A 15,540-nucleotide genomic window follows, 5' to 3' on the forward strand; every position below is an offset into this window, starting at 1 on the left:
AAGTTACATGCTTAAAGGTACACAACTTAACAATGATTCACATGTCTCTCATGGCAATATTGATCCCAGTGATATCTGCCATGGGATCAATATTTCTCCAGGTGTTAAGTCTATTGTGCAACATGTCAATACTGTGTTTAGTAAAACTAAATAGCACAGCTTGCTATCTGACCAACTGATACAAGCACACACGTGCACACACACACACACACACATGCATACATACATACACACACACGCATACATACATACACACACACAAAAGTGTACACACCAAATGTATGTGTACATCTAGGCATGTAAGTATGTATATGTTTAGCATTAACTATCAGAAAAAGAAAGAGTACTCAATACCATGGTAGAGTTTTATACCTTTTATCTTTTATTTGGTTCAGCCATTAGGCTGTGGCCATGCTGAAGAATTTTTAGTCAAATGAAATGAACCCCGTAGTTATTCTATTGGTCACTTTAGCTGAACCGCTAAGTTACCCAGACGTAAACACACCAACACAAGCCTCCAAGTAGTGGGTAGAGGGGACAAATGCAGGCTCAAAGACACCCCACCAACAGATAATATATATATGTTGTCTACACCACCTGTCTTCATCTTTTGTTTTTTTTTTGTGAATTTTCCCTATATATATATATATATATATATATATATAGGGAGAATTACATGTGATCTTCTTCTAGCACATTAGCAGTCCACTTAATGGTCTCTTTTATATATATATATATATATATATATATATATATATATATATATATATATATATATATATATATATATATATACATATATATATACATATATATATATATACGTATATATGAAGAGCTTCTTTCAGTTTCCACCTACCAAATCCACTCACAATGCTTTGGTCAGCCTGAAAATACAGCAGAAGGCACTTGCCCAATGTTCCACACAGTAGGACTGAATCTAGAACCATGTGGTTGAGAAGCAAGCTTCTTACCACACAACCATGCTTGCACCTATTTTTATTTCAGGTGAGTCAGTCTCTTGCAACTCTGATGAGTTTCACCTGAAGGTGCACAGGATCTTCAGGTAAGTTGTGACTGGAAAACTGATGGGGGTTAACACATTACATACAATTTTCTTTAGTCATAGGGTGTGATGATAGGGAAAACATATGACAAAGAAAGGGGAAAATATTCTTAATCTATTTTCATTTATTTTTTCAATTTTGTCTTCATTCTTATCTTATTTATCTTACTTTACTTTATTCTATTTTATTCAATTTTCAACCATCAAGAGGGTTAAAAACCTATGTAGATTATAAATCTACCTGTGTATCTATAGCTATTCGTATTTAAGTAGCTGTTTGAAACAGCTGAACTTCTCAGACAAGAAAAGAGGAAAAGAGAAAAAGAAACAATTCATATTCTGGAAACCAATGAAATAAACCAATGAAATAAACCAATGAAAATATGAAAAACTCTCTCTATATATATATATATGTGAAACAGCTTACGTCCATTTCATTAACAATGAAAAATTCCAGTTATATAAGGAAAAATCTTATGATTGTATTGTCAAATCTTCAGAGATAGCATAACAATCTTGTGTAATCTATAGTATTCATATAGAATAGACAACAAAAACAATGCTTGTGTTTTTTTTTCTCTCAATTCTCCACACATCTTCCATATTAATATAAAAATAGATGTTGCCCACAATCTAATTGACAGTAGAAGTGAAATAATTAAATGAACATACCATAGGATTTTGAGTGTCGTGCTTTATGAAAGATGGATTCTCTTACTGATGCCAACCCTTGCTACTTTAAAAATAAGATACTATATTCCAAGTCTTTATACTACCAAATTGCTGAACATATTGTTTATGCAAAACATAAACAAATATAAATGCTGCCCAAGGAGTGTCAGTACAAAAACATGCAGAGACAAAATGCACACACATACAAACACATACTACACATATATGTATGTGTAGACATGGGATGAAGTACTGAAGGATGACAAAGGACTAAGATTACATCAACCCCAGTGTGTAACTGGTACTTATTTAATCGACCCCAAAAGGATGAAAGGCAAAGTCAATCTCAGCGGAATTTGAACTCAGAACGTAAAGACAGACAAAATACCGCTAAGCATTTCGCCCGGTGTGCTAACATTTCTGCCAGCCTGACTAAGATATTTGGCACCATGGTGTATTCAAAAAGACCCATCCTCCGTAGCTGAAGTGTTAGTGCTACCCCACCACCACCACCACCACCCCTGCTGAAGAGGATTTGCCTGCAAGAGCCCTTTGTTGGTGGCACAAAACAGGCTTCCATGCCAGCACCATGTAAAGAGCTTCCAGCCAATAAAGAGCTAATGCCAATAGTAGTTGGCATTAGGAAGAGCATCCAGCGTGGAAACCAAGCCAAATCAGAATGGAACTTCATGCATCTTTCCTACTTGCTAGCTCTGGTCAAACCATTCAACCCATGCCAGCATGGAAAACAGATGTTAAATGATGATGATGATGATGATGATGATGATGATGATGATGATGATGATGATGATGATGATGATGATGATGATGATAATGATGATGATATAGACACACACACATATATTTAGGTGTAGGTGTGGCTATGTGGTAAGAAGCTTATTTCCCAACCACATGCTTCTGGGTTCAGTCCCACTGCATGGCACTTTAGGCAAGTGTCTTCTACTATAACCTCAGGCTGACCAAAGCCTTGTGAGTGAACTTGGTAGATGGAAACTGAAAGAAGCCCATCATATATATCTATGTGTGTATGTGTCTTTGTGTCCATGTTTGTCACCCACCACTGCTTGACAACTGGTGTTGGTGTGTTTATGTCCCTGTAACATAGTGGTTCAACAAAAGATACTGATAGAATAAGTACCAGGCTTAGCAAGAGAATAAGTACTGGGATCAATTCGTTCATCCCAGTATGGCGGAAATCTAATGACTGAAACAAGAAAAAGATTATATATATATATATGTATGTGTGTGTGTGTGTGTGTGTGTGTGTGTATGTATGTATGTAAGTATATATATATATATATATATATATATATATATGAAGGTGTATGGCTCAGTGGTTAAAGTGTCAGACTCACAATCATGAGGTAGTGAGTTCGATACTCAGACCGGGCTGTGTGTTGTGTCCTTGAGCAAGACACTTTATTTCATGTTGCTCCAGTCACTCGCTGTTAAAATTTTACTGACCCGTTTCTTATTCTCTCATCCATCACTTACCCTTCTTCTATTCACTTTATTATGTTACCTGTGAGTGGATTTGTTAGATGGAAACTGAAAGAAGTCCATCATGTATATATCTGTGTATGTGTCTTTGTGTCCATGTTTGTTGCCCACCACTGCTCAACAACTGGTGTAGGCATGTTTATGTCACTGTAACTTTGCTGTCACTTTGTCGTCCATCATCACCATCTATCACTTTACCTTTCTTCCATCATGATACCTGTGTAACAAGGAATGGCATCTGTTATGACCAATATTCAGTATCCCCTACCATCATCCTTCAGCACCACTAATCATTCTTTTGTCCACCTCATGTACTCCCTACATCTACTACTCCCATTCCCATGCCCCTTTTTTATCACTCTCTGTCACCATCACTCTCCTTTATTACCATTCCATCATGTCATCTACATTGTTTTTGTATTCAACTTTACCAATAACCAACATGTAACTGCCTATCACTGTGTCTCTTCCATTACTCCCTCTCCTACTATCCTCTTACTTTTAGTACTGTTTTGACTTTTCATACTCCTACTTACTCTTCCTTCACCTGTTGGGTTATCACTCTTTTTTCTATTCACCGACTTAGTCACATTGGTATCACATGGAGAAAATGAAGAGCAGAAAAGACTCTTTTGTTTTGTAGAGGACTGAAAAACCACACCAATGTTGGTGCTATGAATTTAAATTCATTTAATGAAAGAACTAGAAAACAACATTGAAAATAAAAGGTGTCAGTTGAATCAAATGGTCCACTGGAATTTCATTCTAAGGAAAACAAATGAATGGGTAAGTGAGGGACATCAGCATTTTCATGTCGGCTTTCAATAATTCATAAATTATTCTTACCTCCCTTGAGTAATTACTGACATTATCGCTTCAGGAAATTCTAATTCACACAGTTTTGTCCAACTGGACACCTAGAAGAAGAAGGAGATGATGATGATAATAATAATAATAATAATAATAATAATAATAATAATAATAATAATAATAATAAATAATATAACAAATAATAAATGCGCCCTTTTAAAGCCTAGCCAGGCTCACGGGCCCGGTTTCCATGGTATATGTGTTCTACAGCTGGACAGGACACCAGTCCATCGCAGCATTACTCATTTTTATCACCTGAGTGGACTGGAGCAACGTGAAATGAAGTGGTTTGCTCAAGAACACAATGCGTCGCCCGGTCCAGGAATCGAAACCACAATCTTACGATCATGATGCTGACACCCTAACCACTAAGCCACGTGCCTCCACAATACTAATAACAATAATAATAATAATGACAATGATAGTAATAATAATAATGATGATGATGGTTTCAAATTTTGCCACAAGGGCAGCAATTTTTGATGGGAAGGGGATGAGTCGATTACATCGACCCCAATGTTCAACTGGTACTTATGTTATCAACCCTGAAAGGATGAAAGGCAAAGTTGACCTGAGCAGAATTTGAACTCAGAATGTAAAGACAGACAAAATACTGCTGAGCATTTCACACAAAGTGCTAACAATTCTGCCAGCTTGCTGCCCTATTAATAATAAAATAACAATCATTTCTACCATAGGCATGAGGACGACTGAAATTTTGTGGGCAGGAACTAGTTGACTACATCCACCCTAGTGATCAACTGGTACTTAATTTATTGACTCCGAAAGACGGAAAGCTAATACAATACAGAACTGTATTATCACAGAATGGATAGTATTTACTGTTAAAACATAAAAGAAAAGATTGTGACGGTCTGCAGGGCACATGAAAATAAATATATTTCTATGGTTGAGACAAGAGGAAGGGGGAAGTCTTATGACCTTCAGGGGCCTTCCACCAAGATTGATGAGATTGACTGTACAAACTGTACATCTGTAAATCAATGCTTACAGGAAAATAATGAACAGGAAATAAAGTTCAGAGAAATGTCACTATAGGAAGGAAGTGTTAGCCCTTTTGTTACCAACCCACCTGAAACTGCCCCTGGTTCTAGGACACAAACATCCTGTTTTAAAGTGGTCTAAAATCTTCCATCAAAATTTCATGCTAATGAAATTCCAAACACAAGTTTAATAATGACAAAATTATTTTACTAAATTTTAAATTATTTTAAAACTTAATTGAAACAAAGAAAGTATATTTCATCAAAAATATAGTAATGAGACTGTGGTGGTTGTTTATAGCAAGGCCTAAGATGGAGAAAGGTGCAGTAGAAATGATGAGGGAAGGAAATACATACAAAGTAAGGTGAAGATAGTGGACAACCAGCTGGTTCAAAGAAACAGAGGTTGTTGTAGTAGTGGTGAAAAAGGTAGAAAGAGGAGACAGTGTAGAGCTTTGTTTTAGATATAGTCTAGAGTAGCATCATGTCAGCAGTACTGCTTTGTGGGTCTAGAATGCCTGTGTTGTGATCCATAGTGAATTTAGGATGTCTGGATGAGTATCGGCAACATGGTCATAGATATCTCAACAATACTCCTTTGTGGATGTTACACAAGAGAGTCAGTTGCTGACCATGACTGCAGTATTTTCTGGATGCCACTCTTTGGAGATGTAGTCTTAATTTTAAAATGAATGCATGCTTGTCACTAAGGAGGCAGGGTGCAAAGGATGGCACTACCCCCTCACTATTCAATGGTACACCCACAGATTTAGACAATACAATTTACAAAAATCTTCCTGCAATACACTTCTTGAAGTCTGACTAACATGCCCATCACTAAAGAGGTGCAATGGACGGCACTTCCCCCTCACTATTCAATGGTGCACCTTCAGATTTAGAATATACAGTTTACAAAAATTTTCCCACAATATAAATTAGTGCTCACCCTGAATATTCTGAAGCACCCCCATGCACCAAAGTTTGACGATGGGCCTATGTGTATGTGGCAGCAAGAAATTGTGTTTCCAAATATACATGGAAGTTTTTTAAGTCTGAGTGTATTGTCCAAAACTATAGAAATTTACAGTAATAGCATGCATTGCCATAGAGATGAGATAGTCTTGTCTCCACTGGAAAATGTTTTTGAAGATGTTTGTTCATGCAGGTGGTGTAGGTTTCATGTAAGGTCCTTCAGTTGTATGCATATGATGTCTACTTGATGCTGTGTGAGAATGTGTGAGATGATGTTCTAATGAGTGAAGGGTATTTTAAACTGTATAGGAGTGAGCATTGCTAGTGGTAACAATGAGCAAGTCATTAACCCTTCAGCATTTAAACTGGCTACATCCAGCCCAAATATTATCCGTTTTATGTACAGACTGGCCATATTCAACCTACCCTATAAGGTCATACTAAAAATAAACAAGCACATCATCAAAATTTCAACCCAAAAAGATAACACATGATTAATTCAAAGCAATGTGAATAAATAAGCATTGCATTTGACAGAATAATCTGATTGCTAAAGAGTTAGTGTACAGGAGGAAGAGTATGTGATGTATTTTCTTTTGATTGAATGAAAAAAAAAAACTGTATAAATCTTTTTGATGTCAGCTTACCTAAAACTACTCTTTGTTCGGTGATATAAATTTCCCATTTAAAAGTGATCTAAATTAAAATTTTCAATAAAATTTCATTGTTAATTTATGTTCCAAACACAAGCTTAATAATGATAAAATTATATGGAAAAAGGGCAGTATATTTCAATGGAAATATGGTAAAGAAAGAGCTAATTTGATCTAAATTAAACTTTTTGTCAAAATTTCATGTTAATTTAAGTTCCAAACACCAGTTTGAGAATGACAAGATTATTTTATCAAATTAAGTGAAATAAAGGTAATGTATTTTGATGAATATAGGGTAGCAATAAGGTAAAAGGTGTGTGAGTCAGATAAATTTACTATATTGACTTCCAGTTCTTTTGTTTTTAAACCTGGTACGTATTCTAAATTACGAGGCTGTAAACAAACCAGCATCAGTTGTCAAGCAGTGATAGTGGTAATGGGGGCAAACACACATGTATATATGTGTGACTGGCTTCTTTCAGTGCCTGTCTACCAAATCCTCTCACAAGACTTTGGTCAGCGTGAGGTTATAGTAGAAGACACTTGCCCAAGGTACCACGCAGCAGGACTGAACCAAGAACCATGTGGTTGGGAATCAAACTATTTCACAAAACCATTCACACTTAAATTATTTTATAGTAAGAAGATCTGCGAGTTTTTAAAACAGTTGCTTTAACAAATAAATCAGCCAACTGCTTCTAAAAGTATATATATGTGTGTGTATATATATATATTTCTTTATGGCCTGGCTAAACATAGAGGAGACAAACAAGGACAGATAAAGGGATTAAGTCAATTACATCAACCCCAGTGCATAACTGGTACTTATTTAATCGACCCCGAAAGGATGAAAGGCAAAGTCAACCTTGGTGGAATTTGAACTCAGAACGTAGCAGCAGACAAAATACTGCTAAGCATTTCGCCCAGCATGCTAATGATATATAACAATATATATATAGACACACACACATACACATACATACATACATACATACATCATACATACATACATACATACATGTGTATATATACACACACATAACAGAGGATTGAAACTACAGCAAATATCAACAGACATAGCCTCATGTCGATTGTGTCTCTGGCAGAAAGACTACATCATCCAAATGAAGGTACATAAAACTTTCTTTTTTATTTCTCAATTCAAATATTTGTGAAATTGGTTTCTCTACAATATAATGTAATCCTAACACAGCCACTAATACTAACAACTATATTGCACATTATATCATATAGTCCTAGATACACTATGTCTGAATAAAAGATGGAATGGTTGCAGGGCTAAACAACATCAACTACAGCCACTAATACTAACTACTATCATCATCATCATCATCATCATCGTTTAACGTCCGCTTTCCATGCTAGCATGGGTTGGACGATTTGACTGAGGACTGGTGAAACCGGATGGCAACACCAGGCTCCAGTCTGATTTGGCAGAGTTTCTACAGCTGGATGCCCTTCCTAACGCCAACCACTCAGAGAGTGTAGTGGGTGCTTTTACGTGTCACCCGCACGAAAACGGCCACGCTCGAAATGGTGTCTTTTATGTGCCACCCGCACAAGCCAGTCCAGGGGCACTGGCAACGATCTCGCTCGAAAATCCTACAGGAGCCAGTCAGGCGGTACTGGCAACGGCCACGCTCAAAATGGTGCATCTCATGTGCCACCCGCACAAGAACCAGTCCAGGGGCACTGGCAACGATCTTACTTGGCTTGCCGGGTCTTCTCACGCACAGCCCATTTCCAAAGGTCTCGGTCCGTAGTCATCGCCTCGGTGAGGCCCAATGTACGAAGGTCTTGCCTCACCACCTCAGCCCAGGTCTTCCTGGGCCTACCTCTTCCACGGGTTCCCTCAACTGTTAGGGTGTGGCACTTTTTCACGCAGCTATCCTCCTCCATTCTCACCACATGTCCATACCAGCGCAATCGTCTCTCTTGCACGCCACAACTGATGCTTCTAATGTTCAGCTTTTCTCTCAAGATACTTACACTCTGACGGGTATTCACATTGACATTACACATCCAACGGAGCATACTGGCTTCATTCCTTGCGAGCTTACGTATGTCCTCAGCAGTTACAGCCCATGTTTCACTGCCATGTAGCATGGTTGTTCGTACGCATGCGTCATACAGTCTGCCTTTTACTCTGAGTGAGAGTCCCTTTGTCGCCAGCAGGGGTAAGAGCTCTCTAAACTTTGCCCAGGCTATTCTTATTCTAGCAGCTACACTTTCAGCGCACCCACCCCCACTACTAACTTGGTCGCCCAGATAGCGGAAGCTATCGACTACCTCTAGTTTTTCACCCTGGAATGAGATAGAAGTTGTTTCCTGTTTGTTTGCAGTCTTTATTGCACCTATACGGTACATTATTATAATATAGTCTTAGATACATTACATAAGAAAATGGATCAGTCACAACTGGGACATCTTGTAACTCTACTGGCTCAGGGCTGACTTGGGGCTAAACAACAATAAATTTATAGAATCTGACTCAGTATTATAAATGTACATTAATGATCCATTTTTCTTTGTATTTTATACATTCAAACACACACACACACACACACAAACACACATATGTAAAGCAATGACCACAAAAAGACAATCCAGGAGAGACAAGTTTTAACAAATATTTACATATGTGTATATGTATATATGCATGTATATGTGTGTGTGTGTATACATGTATGTATGTGTGTGTGTGTGTGTGTGTGTGTGTGTGTGTGTGTGTGTGTGTGTGTATACACACTCACATACACACACATATATATACTTTTAGAAGCGGTTGGCTGATTTATTTGTTAAAGCAACTGTTTTAAAAACTCGCAGATCTTCTTACTGTAACATGATTTAAATGTGAATGGTTTTGTGAAATAAGTTTGATTCCCAACCACATGGTTCTTGGTTCAGTCCCGCTGCGTGGTACCTTGGGCAAGTGTCTTCTACTATAACCTCACGCTGACCAAAATCTTGTGAGAGGATTTGGTAGACAGACACTAAAAGAAGTCCATCACATATATAGATGTGTGTTTCCCCCGATCACCACCATCAATGCTTAACAACTGGTGTTGGCTTGTTTACATCCTCGTAACTTAAAATATGTACCAGGTTTAAAGACAAAAGAACTGGAGGTCAATTTGTTCACCTCAATTTCTTCAAAGTGATGCTCCAGCATGGCCACAGTCAGATGACTGATACATGTAAAAGATTTTTCTTTTGCTTTTTTTTTTTTTTTTTGTAACATTTTCTATCTTTCCTTTAGATAACTGAAGTAGGACAAGCATAGATATGTATCTTGGCCAGGTGGTGCAATACATAATATACATAATACAATATGTTAAAACCTGAACTTTTAAGTCCAGGTGATCAACAATCCTGTTGCTCGTTTATGATAATCACAGTGTCTTGTTTGAACATGAACTAAATAAATATTCACTTCACTAAAACACATCTTTCATCTAATTCGCCTCAGTCATCAGGTTGCTGCCATGACAAGGTAATTGCCTTGAAAGGTCTCAGTCAGATGACTTGATCTTAGAAGTTATTTATTTTGATGAGTCTTGTACTTAACAATGTGAAGCCGATTGCCTAGTGGTGGTGGAGGACAAAAAGAAATAACAAAGATACACATAGATACATACATATACATATACACAAAGCACAAGCTTTTTTCAGTTTCCATCTATAAAATCTACTCACAAGAGTTTGGGTCATTTTGAAACAATAGTAGAAAGACACTTGCCCAAGATACCATGCCATGGAACTGAATCAGAAGTATATAGTTGGAAAGCAAACTTCTTACCACACAGCCATGCCTATTCCATTGTCACACACTCAAACACACAGACACACACACACACACACACACACATTTTTTTTGTTCTATTAACCATAACCACTGTTGTTACCCAACCAATAGAGCATACTACCCTTGTTTCTTTCTAACTTTTTACACATTCTCTGCATTTAGTGCCCATGTCTCACCACTATACAGCGTTGCACTTCATACGCAAGTACCATCTAAGCTGACCCTCAGTTTTGTTGCTAGAAGAGGTGCATATATGTGTGCATACAAAAAGGAAAGTCATCCAGCATTAAAAACCACACAAAAATAATGAATGCACAAATAGAGGTAACCTTTCTAACAGAACAGAAATTCTTTTCTACTCTAGGCACAAGGCCCAAAATTTTGGGGGAGGTGGCCAGTCGATTAGATCAACTGGTGCTTAATTTATCGACCCCGAAAGGATGAAAGGCAAAATTGACCTCAGCAGAATTTGAACTCAGAACATAAAGACAGATGAAATACCGTTAAGCATTTCGCCTGGTGAGCTAACATTTCTGCCAGCTCGCTGCCTAAGCAGAATAGGAATTCCGAATAAAAACTGATAAGAGTACAAGTTTATACATGTTATAAATGTACTCATTATAACACAAATTTATACAAGGTATAAATGTGCCCAGTATGACACACAAGCTTATACAGGGTACAAATCTACCCAGAATGACATCCAAGTTTATACAGGATATGAATGTTACTGGTATGATGTGCAAGTTTATATGGGTGTTACAAATTTGATCAAAACAAGGTTCATATATTGAAAGATTTAAAAGCTTCCAGGTAAAAATTTAATTTAATTTGAAGCTTTTAGTTATAATGATAAAAAAAAAGCATGATATACAATGTAAAAAAAAAAGATAGAAAAAATAAAAATAAACAATAAAGGAGAAAAAAGAAGAAAAAGAAAGGAAGAGATGGAAAGAAGAGAAAAAGAGAGAGAATAAAGATTGGAGGAAGGGAGTCTAGCAAATTTGTTAGTAAAGGTGCAAGAGTGACTGTGTGGTAAGTAGCTAGCTTACCAGCCACATGGTTCCGGGTTCAGTCCCACTGCGTAGCAACTTGGGCAAGTGTCTTCTATAGCCTTGGACTGACCAAAGCCTTGAGAGTGGATTTGGTAGACGGAAACTGAAAGAAGCCCGTCGTATGTATATATATATGTGTGTGTGTGTGTTTGTCTTTGTCCCCCTAGCATTGCTTGACAACCAATGCTGGTGTGTTTACGTCCCTGTAACTTAGCGGTTCGGCAAAAGTGACCAATAGAATAAGTACTAGGCTTACAAAGAATAAGTACTAGGCTTACAAAGAATAAGTACTAGGCTTACAAAGAATATGTCCTGGGGGTTGATTTGCTCGACTAAAGGCCTTGCTCCAGCATGGCCACAGTGAAATGACTGAAACATGTAAAAGAGTAAAAGAGAGTAAAGAGTAAAAAGAGTAAGAAAGGAGAGAACAACAACAGGAAATGTTTGCTTGAAAGTATATGAGGCAGAGAGAGACAAACAGTCTGATGTGTGTGTGTGTGTGTGTTAATGAGTGTGTATATGTATAGGTATGAATAGAGGAGCTGTTGATTCAACAAACCACAACAGCATAGACAACCCATCTACGAGAACAAAATCTCCAAATAAAATGTATGTATGTATGTGAGTGTATGTGTGAGTCTATGTGAGAGTGTGTGTATCTGTGTGTGAGTTTGTGGACGTGTGTGAGTGTATGTATGAGTCTATGTGCGAATGTGTGTGTGCATGTGTGTGAGTGTGTGCATGTACGTCTGTGTGAGTGTGTGTATGTATGTGAGCATATGTATGAGTGTGTGTATATGTGTGTGTATCTGTGTATGAGTGTGTGCACGTATGTGTATGAGTGTGTGTATGTGTGAGTGCATGTATGAGTCTATGTGTGAGTGTGTATGTGTGTGTGTGGATGTGAGTGTATGTATGAGTCTATGTGCGAATGTGTGTGTGTATGTGTGTGAGTGTGTGTATGTGTGAGTGCATGTGTGTTAGTGCACATGTACATATGTTTCCGTTCATTGTGAAATACTTACTTCTGCACAAGCTTTCAGACTTCCACCACGAAAACCCTGAAAACAGTAAAAGCAACATTTGTTTAGATTAAATTATTTCAAAACCAAACCTAAAACAGTTTAAACAAAAATTAAAATGTTTTTAGATGTCATAGTTGTGGGAGAAATCTACCAAAACCCTTAACCCTTTAGAATTCAGATTGCACAATCAAATATAATGCTTATGTATATGTATATGTATGTACTCTTTTACTCTTTTACTTGTTTCAGTCATTTGACTGCGGCCATGCTGGAGAACCGCCTTTAGTCAAGCAAATCAACCTCAGGACTTATTCTTTGTAAGCCTAGTACTTATTCTATCGGTCCCTTTTGCCGAATCGCTAAGTTACAGGGATGTAGACACACCAGCACCGGTTGTCAAGCGATGGTTAGGGGGGACAAACACAGACACGGGTAGATAGATACACACAGGGTGACAATATTTGTCATAAAATATTGTCATAAAAATTTTACATTTTGTGTCTCTTTTTCAGGAATAGCTTGATGTGTTGGTGAACAGTCAATGGCGAGGACTGGAAGCTATTTGAATATTGGAAAAGAGTCACCTGTATCATGATTATTGCTCAATGATCTGTGAACACTGTAAAGGCTGTAACACATGACATGAACAACTGCAATAGAGACTGCGAAGTCATAGGCAGCAAGAAAGGACACAGCAGTCATTCTGACTGTCTGTATGCTGGAAAGCTGTAAGTCAAGGTGATGGAAGATCTGATCAAAGGAATCTGGTCTTTAGTAAGGGAGAGATGGATATTGGAGTCACCACCATGAAGCTGGCCCTGAACAAGGACCTTTCACTACCACTCATACAAGAGGTGCAAGGGGCAAATTCTGACAGCCAAGTCTAAAGAGAACAATTTGATCAAGGCAAAGAAGCTCCTGAATAAGCTGAGGCATCCTGTTGAGCCAGGAATGATCTGATTCTCAAATGGAAAGATGAAAGGCAAAACTAAGGCAGCAAGCTGGCAGAGTTTATTTCATTATTGCCCACAAGGGGCTAAACATAGAGGGGACAAACAAGGACAGACAAAGAGATTAAGTTGATTACATCGACCCCAGTGTATAACTGGTACTTGACCTCGAAAGTATGAAAGGCAAAGTCTACATTGGCAGAATTTGAACTCAGAACGTAACGGCAGGTGAAATACCCCTAAGTATTTCGCCCAGTGTGTTAACAATTTTGCCAGCTCACCACTCTAAGCTGGCAGAGTTGTTACCATGTTTAGCAGCATTTCTGCTGACTTATGCCACTGGATCCACCTTTACCTCTCGCTTTTACAGGGTCAATAAAATAAGTACCAGTTGAGCACTGAGGCCAATGCCCCTCCCTCAAACCAAATAATGAAATCCAAGCCTCTGTGACACTAGCCACCATCCCACGATTCCAAATAACCTTTCAGACATGAAATTCCAAACATCCTTTAAGACATCATCATCATCATCATCATTGTTTAACGCCTACTTTCAATGCTGGCATGGGTTGGACAATCTGACAGGAGCTAGCCAGGCAAAAAACTACACCAGACTTTTGTGTCTGTTTTGGCTGGGTTTTTGCAGTTGGATGCCCTTCTTAACACCAACCACTCTACAGAGAGGACTGAGTGCTTTTTATGTGGCACCAGCACAGGTGAGGTCAGTTTTGGCATGGTTTTTACAGCTAGATGCCTTTCCTAACATCAACCACTCCTCAGAGTGGAGCAAGTGCTGGTGCCATGTAAAAGCACTTTGTCCACTACTACTGCTACTACTACTATCACTACCACTACTACTTTTGCTGTTGCTACTACTACTACCACTACTATTACTGCTGCTGCTATTACTACTATTACTACCGCTACCACCACTACCACTACTGCTACTACTGCTACAACTACTACTACTACTACTACTACTACTACTACTACTACTACTACCACTACTACTACTGCTACTACTTAACAACAACAGCAGTAACAACAATAATAACAAAAACCACTGCCACCACCACCACTACCAGACACCCAGCAGTTATATCTCTAGCCATAGTGATCGGCTTAGGCTAAAGCTGACCGGGAGTTAAACAACAACATTACTAATAATGGTTTTCCCCCAAATTTAATTTTATGGAAAGATAAAAGATAAGAAAAACAACAACAATAACAATAACAGCAACAGCGACTATAACACAACAATAACCTACTTACCAGCAAATCCTTGAAATGTTCTTTTGGATACAAACTATGGGCCACCATTGTAATCTGCCGAATGACATTACACAGTCCTGATCTGATGAGATTGCTGTTAGATGTGACCAGAACTGGTAAGGAGCAGACATTAACCAAAGAAGGGACTGCATTTTGTGTTATAAAATTAATGTTCAGAGAATGCAAGGCATGATGGGTGATAGTTATCTGAAGTTCTTCGCATACTTCATCATCCACAAAGTTCAGAATGACCCCTTCTAAATGACAGTAGTGAATGGCAAATATGACAGCACAGGAATTTAAGGGTAGAGCAAAAGTTTCTTTGTTTGTTTTCTGTCCAGAAAGATATATTTCAGTAGACATTGTGGATTACCATTGATATACATATGCGGAAACAGTAAAGAAACGAGTGAAATCTGAAATAGAAAAATAAAACAAAACCATCGTTACAATTTACCTCAGTTTTGCAATATCAGATTCAAATATTTAGTTTCTTTAACCCCTTGATAACAACCTCCACCTGAGACAACCCCTGGTTCTGTAATACAAAGTTCCTGTTGCAAAGTGATCTAAATTAAATCCTTCCACCAAAATTCCTTGTTAATTTATGTTCCAAATGCCAACTTAAAAATTATAAAGATATTTTACTAA

General features: G+C 37.9%; 1 protein-coding gene across 1 annotated transcript in view; it reads right to left on the reverse strand.

The window, feature by feature from the left end:
- Positions 1-15,252, reverse strand: part of LOC106881755 (glutathione S-transferase C-terminal domain-containing protein) — a 53,254-nt gene extending 38,002 nt beyond the window's left edge. Inside the window, exons 1-3 of the mRNA XM_052973704.2 lie at positions 14,890-15,252; positions 12,668-12,703; positions 4,106-4,176 (exon numbers count right to left, since the gene is read on the reverse strand). Of these exons, the coding sequence (XP_052829664.1) occupies positions 4,106-4,176; positions 12,668-12,703; positions 14,890-15,252 (470 nt within the window). The remainder of the gene's footprint in view (positions 1-4,105; positions 4,177-12,667; positions 12,704-14,889) is intronic.
- Between the last annotated feature and the right edge of the window lie 288 nt (positions 15,253-15,540).

Source organism: Octopus bimaculoides, chromosome Z (assembly GCF_046866305.1).
Source record: "Octopus bimaculoides isolate indiv1 chromosome Z, ASM4686630v1, whole genome shotgun sequence".
NCBI classification, from domain to species: domain Eukaryota; kingdom Metazoa; phylum Mollusca; class Cephalopoda; order Octopoda; family Octopodidae; genus Octopus; species Octopus bimaculoides.